The sequence below is a fragment of the Lotus japonicus genome, chromosome 1 (assembly GCF_012489685.1).
Source record: "Lotus japonicus ecotype B-129 chromosome 1, LjGifu_v1.2".
NCBI lineage: Eukaryota > Viridiplantae > Streptophyta > Magnoliopsida > Fabales > Fabaceae > Lotus > Lotus japonicus.
This window is the reverse complement of record NC_080041.1, coordinates 79,030,412-79,045,383: the sequence shown is the minus strand read 5'-3', so window position 1 is coordinate 79,045,383 and position 14,972 is coordinate 79,030,412. Positions and strand designations below refer to the sequence as shown.

The 14,972-nt window shown below is 31.5% G+C and overlaps 1 protein-coding gene across 1 annotated transcript; it reads right to left on the bottom strand.

The window, feature by feature from the left end:
• Positions 1–11,231: 11,231 nt before the first annotated feature.
• On the bottom strand, positions 11,232–14,498 carry LOC130716500 (replication protein A 70 kDa DNA-binding subunit C-like). The gene is made up of 10 exons (XM_057566518.1): positions 13,756–14,498; positions 13,406–13,673; positions 13,232–13,328; positions 13,025–13,146; positions 12,825–12,909; positions 12,614–12,749; positions 12,365–12,519; positions 12,167–12,284; positions 11,843–12,034; positions 11,232–11,741 (listed from the first exon to the last, which is right to left on the bottom strand). The coding sequence occupies exons 1-10, from the start codon at positions 13,960–13,962 to the stop codon at positions 11,502–11,504; spliced, it is 1,620 nt and encodes a 539-aa protein (XP_057422501.1). The 5' UTR covers positions 13,963–14,498; the 3' UTR covers positions 11,232–11,501.
• Between the last annotated feature and the right edge of the window lie 474 nt (positions 14,499–14,972).

Sequence of the window (14,972 nt, the reverse complement as noted above, 5' to 3'; positions counted from 1 at the left end):
TGTGCCTCAATCATTGAATATGAATCGACCAAGAATTGTTGAAACAACCTTCTACAACATAAGATCATTGAATCCTCAAAAACTCTTTCATGTAATCTGAAAGCAATAAATTCTCGCAAAGAAACTCGCACTCTCTTTTTAAATACACGCCTATCTCCATCATCACGAAATTTAATGTCTTCTTTATATCCATCTTCTCCATAAGGGAAAAGCAAAGGATATTGTAATGGTAAAAATGATGGATGTGTCTCATGAATTCGTTTAAGAATTCCATCAACACCACTAACTACAATATCGCGGCCACAATCAGTTGAATCAAAATCACCCACAATAAGCGCAGCTACTTCATCAACAGTTGGTAAATTATATACCCTAGGATCCTTTGGTCGATCTCGAAACAATCTCAAAGAGACTTTGCAACTTGGATTTTGGCTAATAAAGTCTCGAGCCATCCGAAATGAATGAACCAAGACATTTGACTTATCAAACATATCCCCCAAATCTTTGATCAAAGACTCATTTAACCCACCATTTTTATCTACATTTCTACATAATAACAATAAAAAATAATTAACTTCAAAATATTTAATTCATTAGTTTAAAAATTACACATTAAAATTAAATAAAGATTTTGCAAATGTACCTGAAATGCCGACTCCTATTTTGAATTTCATTTTGGGTATCATATATATAAAGTTGCGCAAATTTGGGGTTTTCTCCAATCTTTGGTAATAGACTACCAATTCGATGATAGTTTTGTCCACTGATCACAAATTGTGGCGGCCCACCTCCATTATTAAGACCAGTTTCTATTTTGCCACCAAAAGAGGTAAAGGAGAATACACTATTATAGGACCTGATGTTTTCTATGAAATTGCGGCTTCGCACATCATGGCCCATTACTAACTCCCATAATAGTGCCGGTGCCTTCTGAAGGAATGGAATTAATACCTTTCCTTTTAGACAACATGTCATAAACTTTGTTGGATTAGTTATTTTGGTATTTCCAGTTCTTTCAGCAAACCAATGCAAAGCGCCACAATATTGGCAACTATACTTCATGTCCCCAATATCAGCATATTCTACCCATATAAAAAAAATTAATATCAAACCAATGAAACACAAGAATAAAGTTAATGAACTATGATTACCTTCAAACTCGTTGGAAGTGACTTCATAAGGCAACTCATCTTCTTCTTCACTTGATGATTCCTCATCATCATTAGACTTACTACTAACTTGTGATCCCATTTCATCTACAATATCAAAATTTGATCACTTTTTCATGTCTTATAAATGAAAGAAAAATCACTTAAATATGTTTTTGATCAAACTAAAATTACGGACTCTCTTTCTAGGACATTCTAATTTTTTTTTATTAGTAAACATGGGACAAATTAAGGTTTAGGACACTCTAAATTTATATTATTAACAGTTAGTAAACGCCAAAATAATATTTCTATACTCGATGCTTCTAAATTATAAAATATGAAGATCCATCCTGTTTTAATCTGTATACAATTGAAATCAATTTTAATTCTTATATATTTCTCAGATAGCTTACATATAATAAAAAAAATCAATAAGAATCTGAATTCCTTAACCCATAGATAATTTTAATGCATTTCACCAAACACTTCATGAACCTCAATCTCACGACTTAGACCATATATATTAAATATTACTTTGAAAGAAATCAATTCAATATACATACCAAGCATCATGTAATCTGACGAACATGCACCATCAAATGAAGACATGCTCAAAGAAGACTTATTTGGATCCCACCACCTGTTTATCACACTACCTTTGACCATAGAGCTGCGAGGTCTTGAAATAAAATTTGTTTTAACTCTCTTACTCATCTCCTCAACTTTAGAACGATGATCCTCTTCATAACCTATAGATATATAGCACACAAATATCCATCAAGTTTATAATCACAAAATTAAAACCTATAATACAATCCAAATGATATGGGAAGAAAACATATGATTTCACCTCCACGGCCCCGTTTGACTCCTTTAAAGCCTTCAGCCACACCCTTATCAGCATTCATATTTTCACTACTACACTTAACCAGTTTGCCAAGTACCTTCAAAGTCAAAACAATTTTGATTCAAGTCATCTAGATCTCAGCAATATTGGGACACAGAGAAGGGGAGCAAAGGAACAGAACTACACGAATGCATACAAATGAAGTCATTTATAACTATAAATAGACTCTACCCTTAAATCACAACTCTAACTGTACTCAAAAGACCATTGTTCTGATATTTAACTTTATGTGACTTTAACTTTCATTTCACACCTGTCCTACCTATTGCATATTACACTAATTTTCAATGTCAAAAAGTATCACTCATGCTTAAAAGCTTGAAATATTATAGCCTAACACTTTATTTACAAACTCACCATTCTGTTATACCTCCTAAAAAGTATTGAATCAACATTACTTAAAGTAACCATCAATTGCTTAACTATAACTTATTATACCACCCTCCAATAAGGTACAACAAACTGGATACACACTCCACAAGTTTGCTGCCATTTTACCAAAATGAATAAACTTCTGCGGCCACATAATTATTACCAAATGAGTGCAGTATTTTCACAATATTTTGAATACACAGAATCGTAATAAAACATAACAGAATCAACACAAGTAAACATTAATATTCCTTCATTCATAATTTAAACATAGGTCAATGTATCTTACAATTACCAAGGAGGTAATTTAGCACATCAGCATTACAAAATTACATCATTGGAAATAAGATACGACAAAACTTAAGAAGCTACAACCCACCTAATAATGCTTCAGATCTTTAAGCATGTACTATAGCAAATAAACATTTGTATGGTTTACAAAAAGACATACCCATACTTTTAACAAATTAACACATGAAATCATTCCTAATACAATAGGAACCTACAAAGTTCTAAACCCCTCCACACATCCACTCTTGCCCCTTATCACGATGATTATCCATTTGCTCATCGAATTCTTCTTCCAACTTTCTCTTATAAGACTTAGAACAACTGCCATACTCAGTTACACTAAATACTCTTTTTGGCTTCTCCACTGCTGGTAGAAAATCCACAGGACTCAGTAGAAAGTCCATATCAAAATCATAGTCCTCAACACTCACAGCAGAAAAAGATCCAGGAAACTTAGCCTAAAAACAGGGAATTCATTATATCAGCATAAACTACAATATTTGTATAGTAATATTAACTATAAAATGAAACAACTATGTCAAAATAACCCACCAAAACTGGGGTTTCCATAGCTTCATTCAACATAAACAGATCAATTATTTCAGCTTGATTGCAAATGCGCTTCACATGGTATGGATCTTCATAGTGAAATAGGTTAATCATTCTCTTTTCAACCTTGAACAACATATCTATGCCAACCAAGCCTGGCTCAATCAAAGGACACACCTCAGACTTGTTTGGATCCTACACATTGCAGAATTCAGATATTTAATAAAATCCCTAATTTACATTACAAATGTGAACTTAGCATACTTGTAAATATCATAAGTTAAAACCGCTAAAGTTCTTACCACAATCTCATTCAGCACATCCCTACATGATTTACTAAGCAGATTTTCAACAACTGGATCAGGCATGACGATGTCAATCGAATCACAACCATCAAATATTTGTACCTTAATCCTGAACCTAAAAACAAAAGAAAATACAGTTGATTCAAAGAGTACAATCATAAAATTTATAAATAAAATATACTTTGCATAAATCACATAGGTACATTAGTAAGCAACCGACCTAGCACACACATAGTTCACTCGGCAGAAACATGCACTACAATAATAAAAATCGTCCTCAATAATGACAGCACGATCACACAAGCATGCCAAGAACCACCAACCATCTTCTTGTAAAATTTTAACAATCTTTGCCTTAATTATGAAATCTCCATCCTGCAAAAAAAAATATAAAACTTCATACAACAGTAATAAATTCTAGGTCATTAAGTTCATAAATTCATTACATGTATTAACCTGAACTTTTTTTAGACATCAAAATATTTTAAGTAGAACAATCACCTCTTTGGTCTCAATCAATGACTTAATAGTCTTCCTAGGATAATTATTGATAAAATCATCAACCATTGAAATCCCATCTTCATTGACATTAAATTCATTTGGATCATCATCAGAGAAACCATGCAATGCAATACTACAATTACACACAAGAACATATCAGATAGAAACAATTTATAAGAAATCCAGGAATAAGCAACTCAAAATATGGCCTACCCATTCAAAAATGAAAGAACCTCTGGAATTTGGGCATTGAAACTCAGTCTAGAAGCTCCAACCACACCTTGTAGGACACTTTGACCTACAAAGTATACACTCACATTAGTACTTATATTCACACTTACAGAATTTTCTCCACAATCATATACACCAGTTCATACATATCACTTATTAATAAATGAACTACATTTCAATACCTCTAAATTTTTTGACTTTAGCAAGTTGAAACACCAAGATAGATTCCTCATTGGAATGTAAAGAAACATAATCAGTGACAAATTTTGCATGGTCGTCAAACAGCACACATTCAACTTTTCCCCTGTTAAAAAACATTCACAAATTAATATACAAATGAAATCAATAACTAACAAAACATGAACATAAAAAATTTAACATAAATGATAAGACTAAGGGATAAATTATTACTTGTCATCACAAAGTTCTATTATCATCATTTTTGACATTTTTCCTTTCTTCACACATGTCCTTTCTTCAATGATGTTAGTCAATAACCCGATGAAATCTAAAATACATACCACAATTAATTAGACTAATAAATAATCCAGAAAAAATCAGGTTGTGAGCTGAAAACAGATATTAAAGCTCAACACTATAAACAAAATGGACTAAAAGAATCCAATACACATACCAAGAAGGTAATCAGATTGACAACCAATCCTTCTAACTTCTTCAGAATTCTTGAGTGATAAACCCCACCATGAAATTTTAGATATTTCACACGATACCACACTTGATTTCTCAATTAGAAACATCTTATAGGGATGGTCAGTAGCACGATAAGCTCCCATATTTGGAATTAAACGCCCAAATGTTATCTTATAAACATTTCCTTCAACAAACTTATCACCCCACTTCACAAACATCTCCTTTCTTAATGAACACTGGATCTTGCCACCCTAAAAAAATTAACAAAAAGAACATAACTTCTAATTCAATATAGTAAGAAAAATACCAAAATAAACATGTCACTTTTTTTCCTATACAAAAAATTTAAATTTCATCAACTATTCATGTACCCCAAATGTTCCCACGACTTCAAAAGATGTATAGATATTCAAGTTCAACACTTGAAAGACATAAAACACAGCATGCATGAAATCTTCACTAAATTTGTTTCTCATCAAAACAAACTTTAGTCACCAACATTTGTTTCATCATTTTTACATCTGTTACAACCTACTCCAACTATTTTTTCAGCATACAAACGTAAAACACAAGAAACCTATCATAAATTTAAAAAACCCATTCCAAATACATATAACCATACACCCCAAACATTTTAGAATAAACTGATTCTTGTTCACTTACATAATGGTCCATCAACACCATTTCAACAGTTTTTGGTTCTTCAGAACCATTCTTAGAATAGGTAACCCAAAGACGAATAACTCTAACAACTACCCTCCAAATTTGAGATGGTGGACATAAAGATCTGACAACACCCATTGAAACACAATCATCCATGATTAAACACAAACGGAATTCTTTTAAATTAGGATGAACAAAAAAATAAGCCACTCAACACTAACAATAAAACTTACATGGAAGTACCTTTTATAGGGAAAATTAGGCGGGCTATCTAAATTTTGAAATGTATGGATGATTAATATCCAAAAGTAAGTGGTGAACTTTTTTTTGGCTGCTCACACATTTTAACAAACAGTTACCGTGCGTTGCAGTGCTTGACAGATATTCACACCAGAATAAATACATATAACAAATAACATGCTTAGTTAGTGTAACCTGTAGTTAGCAGACATGTAAGATTAACTAAACCCAAAATGAATTTGCATGCCAACAGTTTCTAGTCACCATCTAACAAAAAAACTACACTTATATTTACTCCTACTTATAAAATAAATCTTCTAACAGACATGCATCAGTTCAACTCCTCTCTGATTGGTAGATAAAAAGCAAAGATTGTCCTTCCAAATCATTCTACTTGTTTCCACAACTTAAAAGAAAACACAAAATCCATTGGATATCCATAAACATATCTAATCATAGTTAACTCCAAATGACAACAAAAGACAGGCTAAAGTGGCCCTCACCTGACACACACATACAAAAATAGAAGATGGAACCATTAACAAAATCTTCCATCTTTATCGAAACAGAAAAGATATTTCTGCAAACCTCTGGAACCACAAACCGCTTCTAAAACCACCGACAGCTTCTCTTGACAACTCCTAGTGAAACACGTTGTATATAAGTGTCACTCACCAGCCTAACCAGATAATACAACTAAACCTAATCCCAAACTCCTTTTACAAAACACACACAAACCTAAGTTAGCCAAATTAGATTACCTTCATTTCTTCTTGAAAACTAAACCCAAAACACAAATATTAGATACTACATTTTAATAAAATATCTACATTTATATTAAAAAAACTACATAAATTGCGACCCAAAAAATATTAATACATTTAACAATTTTTTCGCACATGCCTTCTTCATTTTTTACTAAAGTATAATTTATAAACCTTAATAAACTTAGAGATACAAAAAAAGTTGATATAAGAAATTCAAATTAAATCTGAAATTGATAATTTCTTAATGACTTGTTACTTGCTTTTATAAAAAAAAAAAATTATGCAACAACCAAAATACTTGTTCTGAAACTCAAAACTAAATTTGTTAAGCTAAAATTATTTTAATCACATATATATCGCTTTAAGTATTTTATTTTACACAAAAGAAACTAATTATCCAGTGGTTTCTTTTATCTTCTACATAACAATAGGAAAAAGATTCTAATTAATATCATAAAAAATGAACAATGGGATAAATTGAATCTTTTAGTTTAACAACATTATTTTTCTTAAAAAATTTGGACTTCTGATGAATATAGAGAATCGAAACCTCTAAAATTATTAGTTTATCATATTTTTTCTCTTTGTGATATTATATTAAAAAACATATACTGACGATCTATAAACTCAAACAAAATAAAAGTCATAAATCATTGATTTCACTTCAATTTTAAATATGTTCTACTATTTCATTTACATCTATTTAACACAAAAATTGTATGAACACCCACATATAATTAATTATATATATTAAAATTCTTCCACCATAGAGCATTGTCCGTCTAATTATGTGAAAGAAAAAATAGACAATAATTCAATGGAAGTAAGACCAACTTATGAATATCTTAAATGATACCAAAAAGTAACACTACTCATTAATAAAACAACAATTTTACAATACAACCTGACCTTAAATCCCCAATGATAACCATGTTATACCAAATACATAAAAACACACAGCCACATACTAATCATTCAAATTTCATACAAATAATAAACATGGTCACAAAAATACACCCCAAAATACTAAACTTTGCAGTCACTACATTCCCTAATTGAAAACCCTTCAAAGCCATCAAATCCCTTCAGCCTTTTTGATTTATTCTCATCCTTAGAACTGGATAATCCATCAAATCTAGAGGAATCCCTTTGGGAATCAAGATACAAAATAAAATCTTCAACATCATCAAACTCTTCTTCAAATTCAGCAAATTGCAAGCTTGATCCCTACCAAAGACAATAAGAAAGAACAAACACATTATGTCAACAATATACAAACACAATTCCACTATAATATTACATTGGTGTAGATCAACTCACAAAAAAAGTCTTCCGCCAAAAGAGAGAAACACAATGAGAATCCATATTCTGACAAAAACCAAATTCCCACAATTTCCTTTCTGGGTTTGAATCCTTACAGGCAACCTCATCTTCAAATTCATTGACTTCACTTAGTAACAATGGATACTCCCTAAAAGATGCACAATCAACATACTGACCTTCCTATACAACCATTATTAAATCAATGTTATTTTCAAATATAAAAGGAACTCATTTTAATAACTGTAAGTACACATGAGTTTTCAAACAGTTTACCTTATTAGGATACCTAATAACCAAGTCATTAAACATCCGGTAACAATCATCTTCTTTACTTATCTCCCGGATAGGTCCACCAAAATCAAGCACGTTACCACACACCCTGAACTCAAAATACTAAATCAAAAAAAGCACCTCATGTATTTTCCATAAAATTAAAAAGTATCACATATAACACAGTACCAACTCATGAAGGATTTTGCCTCCTGCACATCTGGATTCATATATATCTTTGAAACAGGTACTACTATCTGCAGTAAGTTCTCTCCTAAAAAATCATCAAATATTTTTTAATTACCCACTAACACTACAATATGACAATTGATACCACCAATATTACTATACCTTCAAATCCATTAATCTTTGCATACTCAACAACTACAACAGGCTTCTGATTGCCATGCAACAACAAAAATTCCAAAACACACTGAACAGAATCCCCAAGCAAAACAAATGGAAGTTTACCTCTGCATGAAAACATAAACTCAAATGACATCAAAAATTTCTTGAAACTGAAAGCAACATAAACAAATAAAACTAAAAACTGAAGCTCATGACAAAACCAATTACCTCATATCCAGCAATTCCACTATCATCATCTCCACAGACACCCCTCTTTGATGACACACCCTAACAGGAGACACCGCGGTTAATAATCCAACCATATCTGTAGGAAAAAACATCAAAGATGAAACAGTAAACTAATATAATTAGGCAAACATATTAAGATTGAAATACCACCCCATAGGTCCATGCTTTTAAGAAAATGAAAAAAGACCAAAAAAATATAATTACCAATTAAGAAATCAGGATCACAATTCAAGGCAGTAACTTGTTCAGATGATTTCAAACATAGCCCCAACTTTGGAATAAAATCACACTCACATTGAACAACAGAGGTTTTCTTGCTAAAAAGAATCCTATAAGGATGGTTAGTAGCACGATAACAACCCTTCACAGGAAGAACATTAAAAAAGCATATCTCATATACATTCCCCTCAACAAATTTTTCAGCCCATTTGCGATACATAGCCTTACTCAATGAGACTTCAATTTTGCTACCCTGCATAAATACAAAAAATCATGTTACACACTCTAAGAATTTTTCAAAGTATATACATAAATATCACCACATTACACAAATTATACATATACATGTTGATCATAATTCTAATGTCGAAATTCTTACTTGTTGATCCATGAATACCATATGCAATGAACAAACTTCTTGTTTCATCTGGATAACTGGTAGAGTCCATCTACGCATCACTCTCACTCTGATACACCATCTAACACTTGGAGGGCAGATATCAGAAATTCTATCCATTTAGTTAAGAGTAGAGCAATTAAAAACCAATAAGTCCTCAAAATGAACCTTTTATAGCTCACAAAACTCTGACTCATTAGTGGTTTCAAAAAATAGCAAACTGTGGTCTTATAACTTCTACAAAGGTACTGATTCACTTTTACAAAACAGGAAACTTATCATATATACTTTGCCTGATCTCTTAAAGTACCTCCATACTTTTATAAACATTGCACATCCACTTCACAAAAGGCTAATTTTATTTTATGCAATAACAAAAGGGTAATTTTTGGCATAACTCAAATTTGGAAGACAGCTACAGTTTTCTTAGAAACTGAACAAAACCTTATCAATATAAAGTACAAACTAAAAAATAACCTCAATCAAATACAACATTATACAAAAACATCCACCCAGTCTCTACTTAAAAAGGATTAAAACCCTTACCTGTAGCTTTCCAATTCGAAACATTCCACAAGTCCAACGTTTCTAATACCAGAATAACCTTTCTATTGCAATCCACATTGAACCCCATCGAATTTCTTCATCATAGCAAGAAAAGACTTGAATCCACTCAACAAATTCCAAACAATAAGCAACACGATAAAATCTTACCCTTCAACACAAACAGAGTGAAAACAAAGGTTTCCCCAACAACACCCAAATACCTAAACGCGTGATTTGATTTTTTATTTTTTATCATTTATTTTTTTAAATACTAAACCATCCAATTAATTTCTAAGCAGCACAGTTTAAATAATATATATTAACTTCCACTTAAAAAATTTAAACTAACTTCAACATAAAAAGTTAAAAAAAATCAACATTATAAAACTTAAAAAATATTTCCCCACGAAATTTGAAATTTCCTCCTGAATGATTTCCTTCAAATCTTAACCACTCTAACCTTTTAAAGTTTGTTATGATATTCCTATAAATTACAAAATAATTCAACAGCATCTTCGCTGACTTTTATAAAAAAAAAAAAATAACAATATAGTTACCATATAATTTTTACACTTCTAGACTGAATAACTAATTTTTTTTATTTCACAGAAATTAGTATTTTTTAACCTAATAGTATCAACAAAATTTCACAAAAAATATCATAATTCAATTATATGATATAATACCAAAACATAAACACTACAAACATAAAAATTTAACTCTTATTCAACTAATATATATATGTATACTCATATTGTGAAAACCACTACATAATTAAGATCTAAGTTCTTAATCCTTAAATTCTTTAAATAAACAACAAATCCGATTTGACTTTAAATACAAATACTGGCATACATATCAGAATTTCCAATACAATGTTTTATAATCTCACATTTCTAATATAAAATCCAACAAATGCATCAGGATATAGAGAGTCTTTCATAACATTTACCTCTATTGGATTTAAAGAAAACCAGAAAAAAAAACCTACGGTTACCAAACAACTTTTACCCCTGAAAACACAAACTAATCACACTCTAATTTTAAGTGTTTAACAAATAGTTTTAATAACTCAACCAAACACAACCTGTTGTTATAAGTATTTAACATAGTAGTTAAACAATAAATATTAAACATATAAAATAATTCATTAAAGGAGCCCAACCTGATAATTGCCTAACAAAGTACCTCACTACACAACACATATAACCATAACTCACTGATGATAAATCCATATAAAAAATAACAATATTTCTCCACAAATAATACACCACTTAATATTGAAGATAACATAACATTGTTTACAATCAACATAATAATAATCACATAGTTCAAACTGTAGAAAACACATCAATCCAACGACAACAAACTACATCAAAACACCTAAGGTGTTTCAACATTTACAACAACAGACCAACAACTCAAATACCACCACTTATTCAATTCTTAAAAGACTCCATAAATACATGATTACTTAAAGTCTAACACAATATGCCAGTGGTGTATCTTGATCACAATTCACTACTCTTTCTCCATTTTAACTTGCTTCAACTTAAGTTTGGAAAGTTCACAAACTTTGGCCACATCATCCCCAACCTTCCTCTTGAACAAATTCCCAGAGCATCCAACATAAGATGGACCTGCAGCAAGTGAAGGAGTCAAAACCTCCGGTGTCGAAATTTCAGATGACTGAACAGGACACTGGGACAAATCCTTTTCCTCAGATAGATTCACCACAGGGGCAGCATTAAAACATTCAACCTACAACCAATTAAACCCATCACATTGCAATTTTCTTAATTTCATCCATTATATAAAAATTAAACTTATTGCAGATAGAAATAAAACAACTAACAATATACCACATTAGGCACCACAGCATTAGCATCTGATTTGTAGGCCTCCATCACAGCAGCTTCATCACAAACCCTCTTAATGCGATAAGAATCATCATATTGAAAAACAGTGTTTGACTTCTTCTCAACTTTAAACAGCATTTCTCTACCAACCAATATATCTTCTATCATTGAAGGAAACTCCGCAGACTTTGGATCCTATTATCAATAGCAATAAAATATTCAATTAATGACCAGTAAAACTTCAATAGCATTCTTGTCATACACATGATAACCAACACCCTGAAAATGTAGCCACATACTACCAACACTAAACCAATGATATAATACCTTCACATATGCCAACAGCTCCTTGCATGACTTCATTAAGAGATGCTGAGCATCAAAGTCAAACAAAACAAAGCTTGCAGAACCAGTACCATCACTAACTTCAATCTTGATCTTATACCTAAAACAACCACATAAAAATATATTAAAACCTTGACTACAAACAGTAAAAGATGCAATATATCTTATTGAAAACCAAACCTTGGGATAACATCAATAACATGTTTCATACATGCACCACAATAGTATAAGCCATCATCATAAGCAACCCCTTTGTGGCACTTGCAAGCAAAGTACCACCATTGGTCATCTTGCAATAAACTAACAACCTTTCCTAGCACAATGGAAATTCCATCCTACAGAAAATGGACTATCAAAAACAACACAAATCCCTAACCCAATAACAGATTATAAAACATTCTGCAAACACCAATGACACACAATAAATACCTCAATACTTTCATTCAACTCAGCAATTGTCTTCTTCGGATTGTTGCTGACAAAATCTTCAAACACAGGGACAGCAGGCTTAGGAGTGTAGATGAGCCCAACAGGTTCATTGATTTTGAAATCAATTATAGCAATCCTTGAAGAGAAAACAATTCATTACACATACTATCATGAACCAAAGTAATATAAAAAAAAAATACAGTTTGCATACCTATCCATGAATGAGATGGCTTCAGCAATAGCAGGATTAAAGATAATCCTAGAAGCTTTCATGACATTTTGCACAACACTTTTGCCTAAAAAACAAAGTTACAACTTAACACAACATAGGAAGAAATAATTGACAAATTGAAACTACAACAAAACAGATAAAAAGTAAAATGTAATAACTCGTGTAATTGTAATTCAAACCTCGAAAGGTTTTCAACTTAGCAAGCTGAAAAACAACAATAGGTTTTTCATTTCTATTGGCAGAAAAGTATTCAGAAACAGAATCAGCATATTCCCCAAAGACAGCACAATCAACTTTTCCCCTATTTAAATCACACAAAATTGTTAGCTCATCAATTTATCTAAATTGCTACATAAAACCATCAAATTTGAACAACATTCACATACTTCTCATCACTGATCTCTAGCAACATCATCCTAGTGGAAATTCCTTCTTTTACATAGGTCCTCAGATCAGAGACTGAAGTGACCAATCCGAGAACATCTACACAAAAAGATTTACATCATTTGTTGAAACATTAGACAAACAATCACATATTCGACATAAAAAAAAATGTTTACCTACTAAATACTCTGGCTGCACACCATTCCCATTCAATTTCTCACTATCCTTAAATGAGAAACCCCACCTTGGTATGATACTACTTTCACAAGGAGTCATATTGGTCTTGCAATTAAATAAAATCCTAAAACCATGTTCAGTGGGGCGATAAGAACCAACATTTGGAATCATATGAAAGAAAGTGATCACATACACATTTCCTTCAACTACTAACTCAGCCCACTTCCTAAACAACAACTTCCTTATGGTAGCTTGAATCTTTCCACCCTGCAAAGACAAACACAAAACCCCATCAAATATTTTTCACACCCAAACAAAATAACACAGCTTTAATTCAATTTATACTCACACATTCATCCACCAATATGAGCTCCCTTGCCACAGGTTGTTTGTCTCCAACATAAGAATCAGCAATCCACATACGAACCACCCTAACTTTGATTCTCCAATTATGGTTTGGAGGACAAAGAGACAACACAGAATCAAATGAAGAAGCAGAAGACATATCAAAAACTTGGGAAGAAATTCTTCTTAATGTATTTGTACTTGTCAACATACACAATGACAATTCAAGAAGCTTATATAGGCATCAAAACAGTCTGTACCAGTAAAAAAATCCTACGCACCAAAAGTTTTTCAAAGTACATGATATTCCAATAAAGTAAAACACACACACATAAACATAAAATCTTTAAATTTCACTGCATCAGATACGCACCAAAACTGAAGCTACAAATCAAAAGAACCTAAAAGCATTCTCAAACACCGTTCAAGCAGAAAAAGCAATTCAGCCTCTGACTCTGACATCACACCCAACATAAAAAATTGATTTACTCTTTTATACCAACAAAATTTCATTAAAACTAACATAATCTTCAAAACCAATCTATCGACAAATTCAACCCAAATAACACAAATTAAAGAAGGAACCTCAAATCAATACCCTCAATCAACCAATAAAACGATTCAAACATTTAAATCATCCATAATTCTAAACGTTAATCAATCTTCATGACCTTAGCGAGTTGGAGCCGTCGAACACAGTTGCGAGAGATAAGCAATACATGTTACAAAATAAACCATTCAAACCTAATCTGCCCAACCTACTGCAATAATATCTCCGCATATTATTTATTTCTAGTTTGACCTTTTTTAATTAATTATTTTCTATTACATTTTTTTTCAAATACATAGAAATAATTATTTTTAAATTTACTAATCATACGTCTATTTAAATAATTTAAGTAACTAAATATATATATATATATTATATATTCAGATACACTGATTTTTAATAGATTTTATCATCCAATTTGCACTCTGACAATTTCTTGCGTAGAAAAAAGATTTTCCTTCCATAGTTCTTGAACAACTCAGTTCTGGGTCCTATAAAGTATTTTTTGAACCGACATCTATTACAAAAAGTCAAAGCACATTGATATTTCCCTTAAAAAATTCCACAAAAGGACACAACATACCCCCTTGTCATGGACCAGCATACACCGAAACAAACACTCAAAGTGAACAGTAAGCTTAAGCTTCTCCCTTTGTAGTGTTTATAGATAT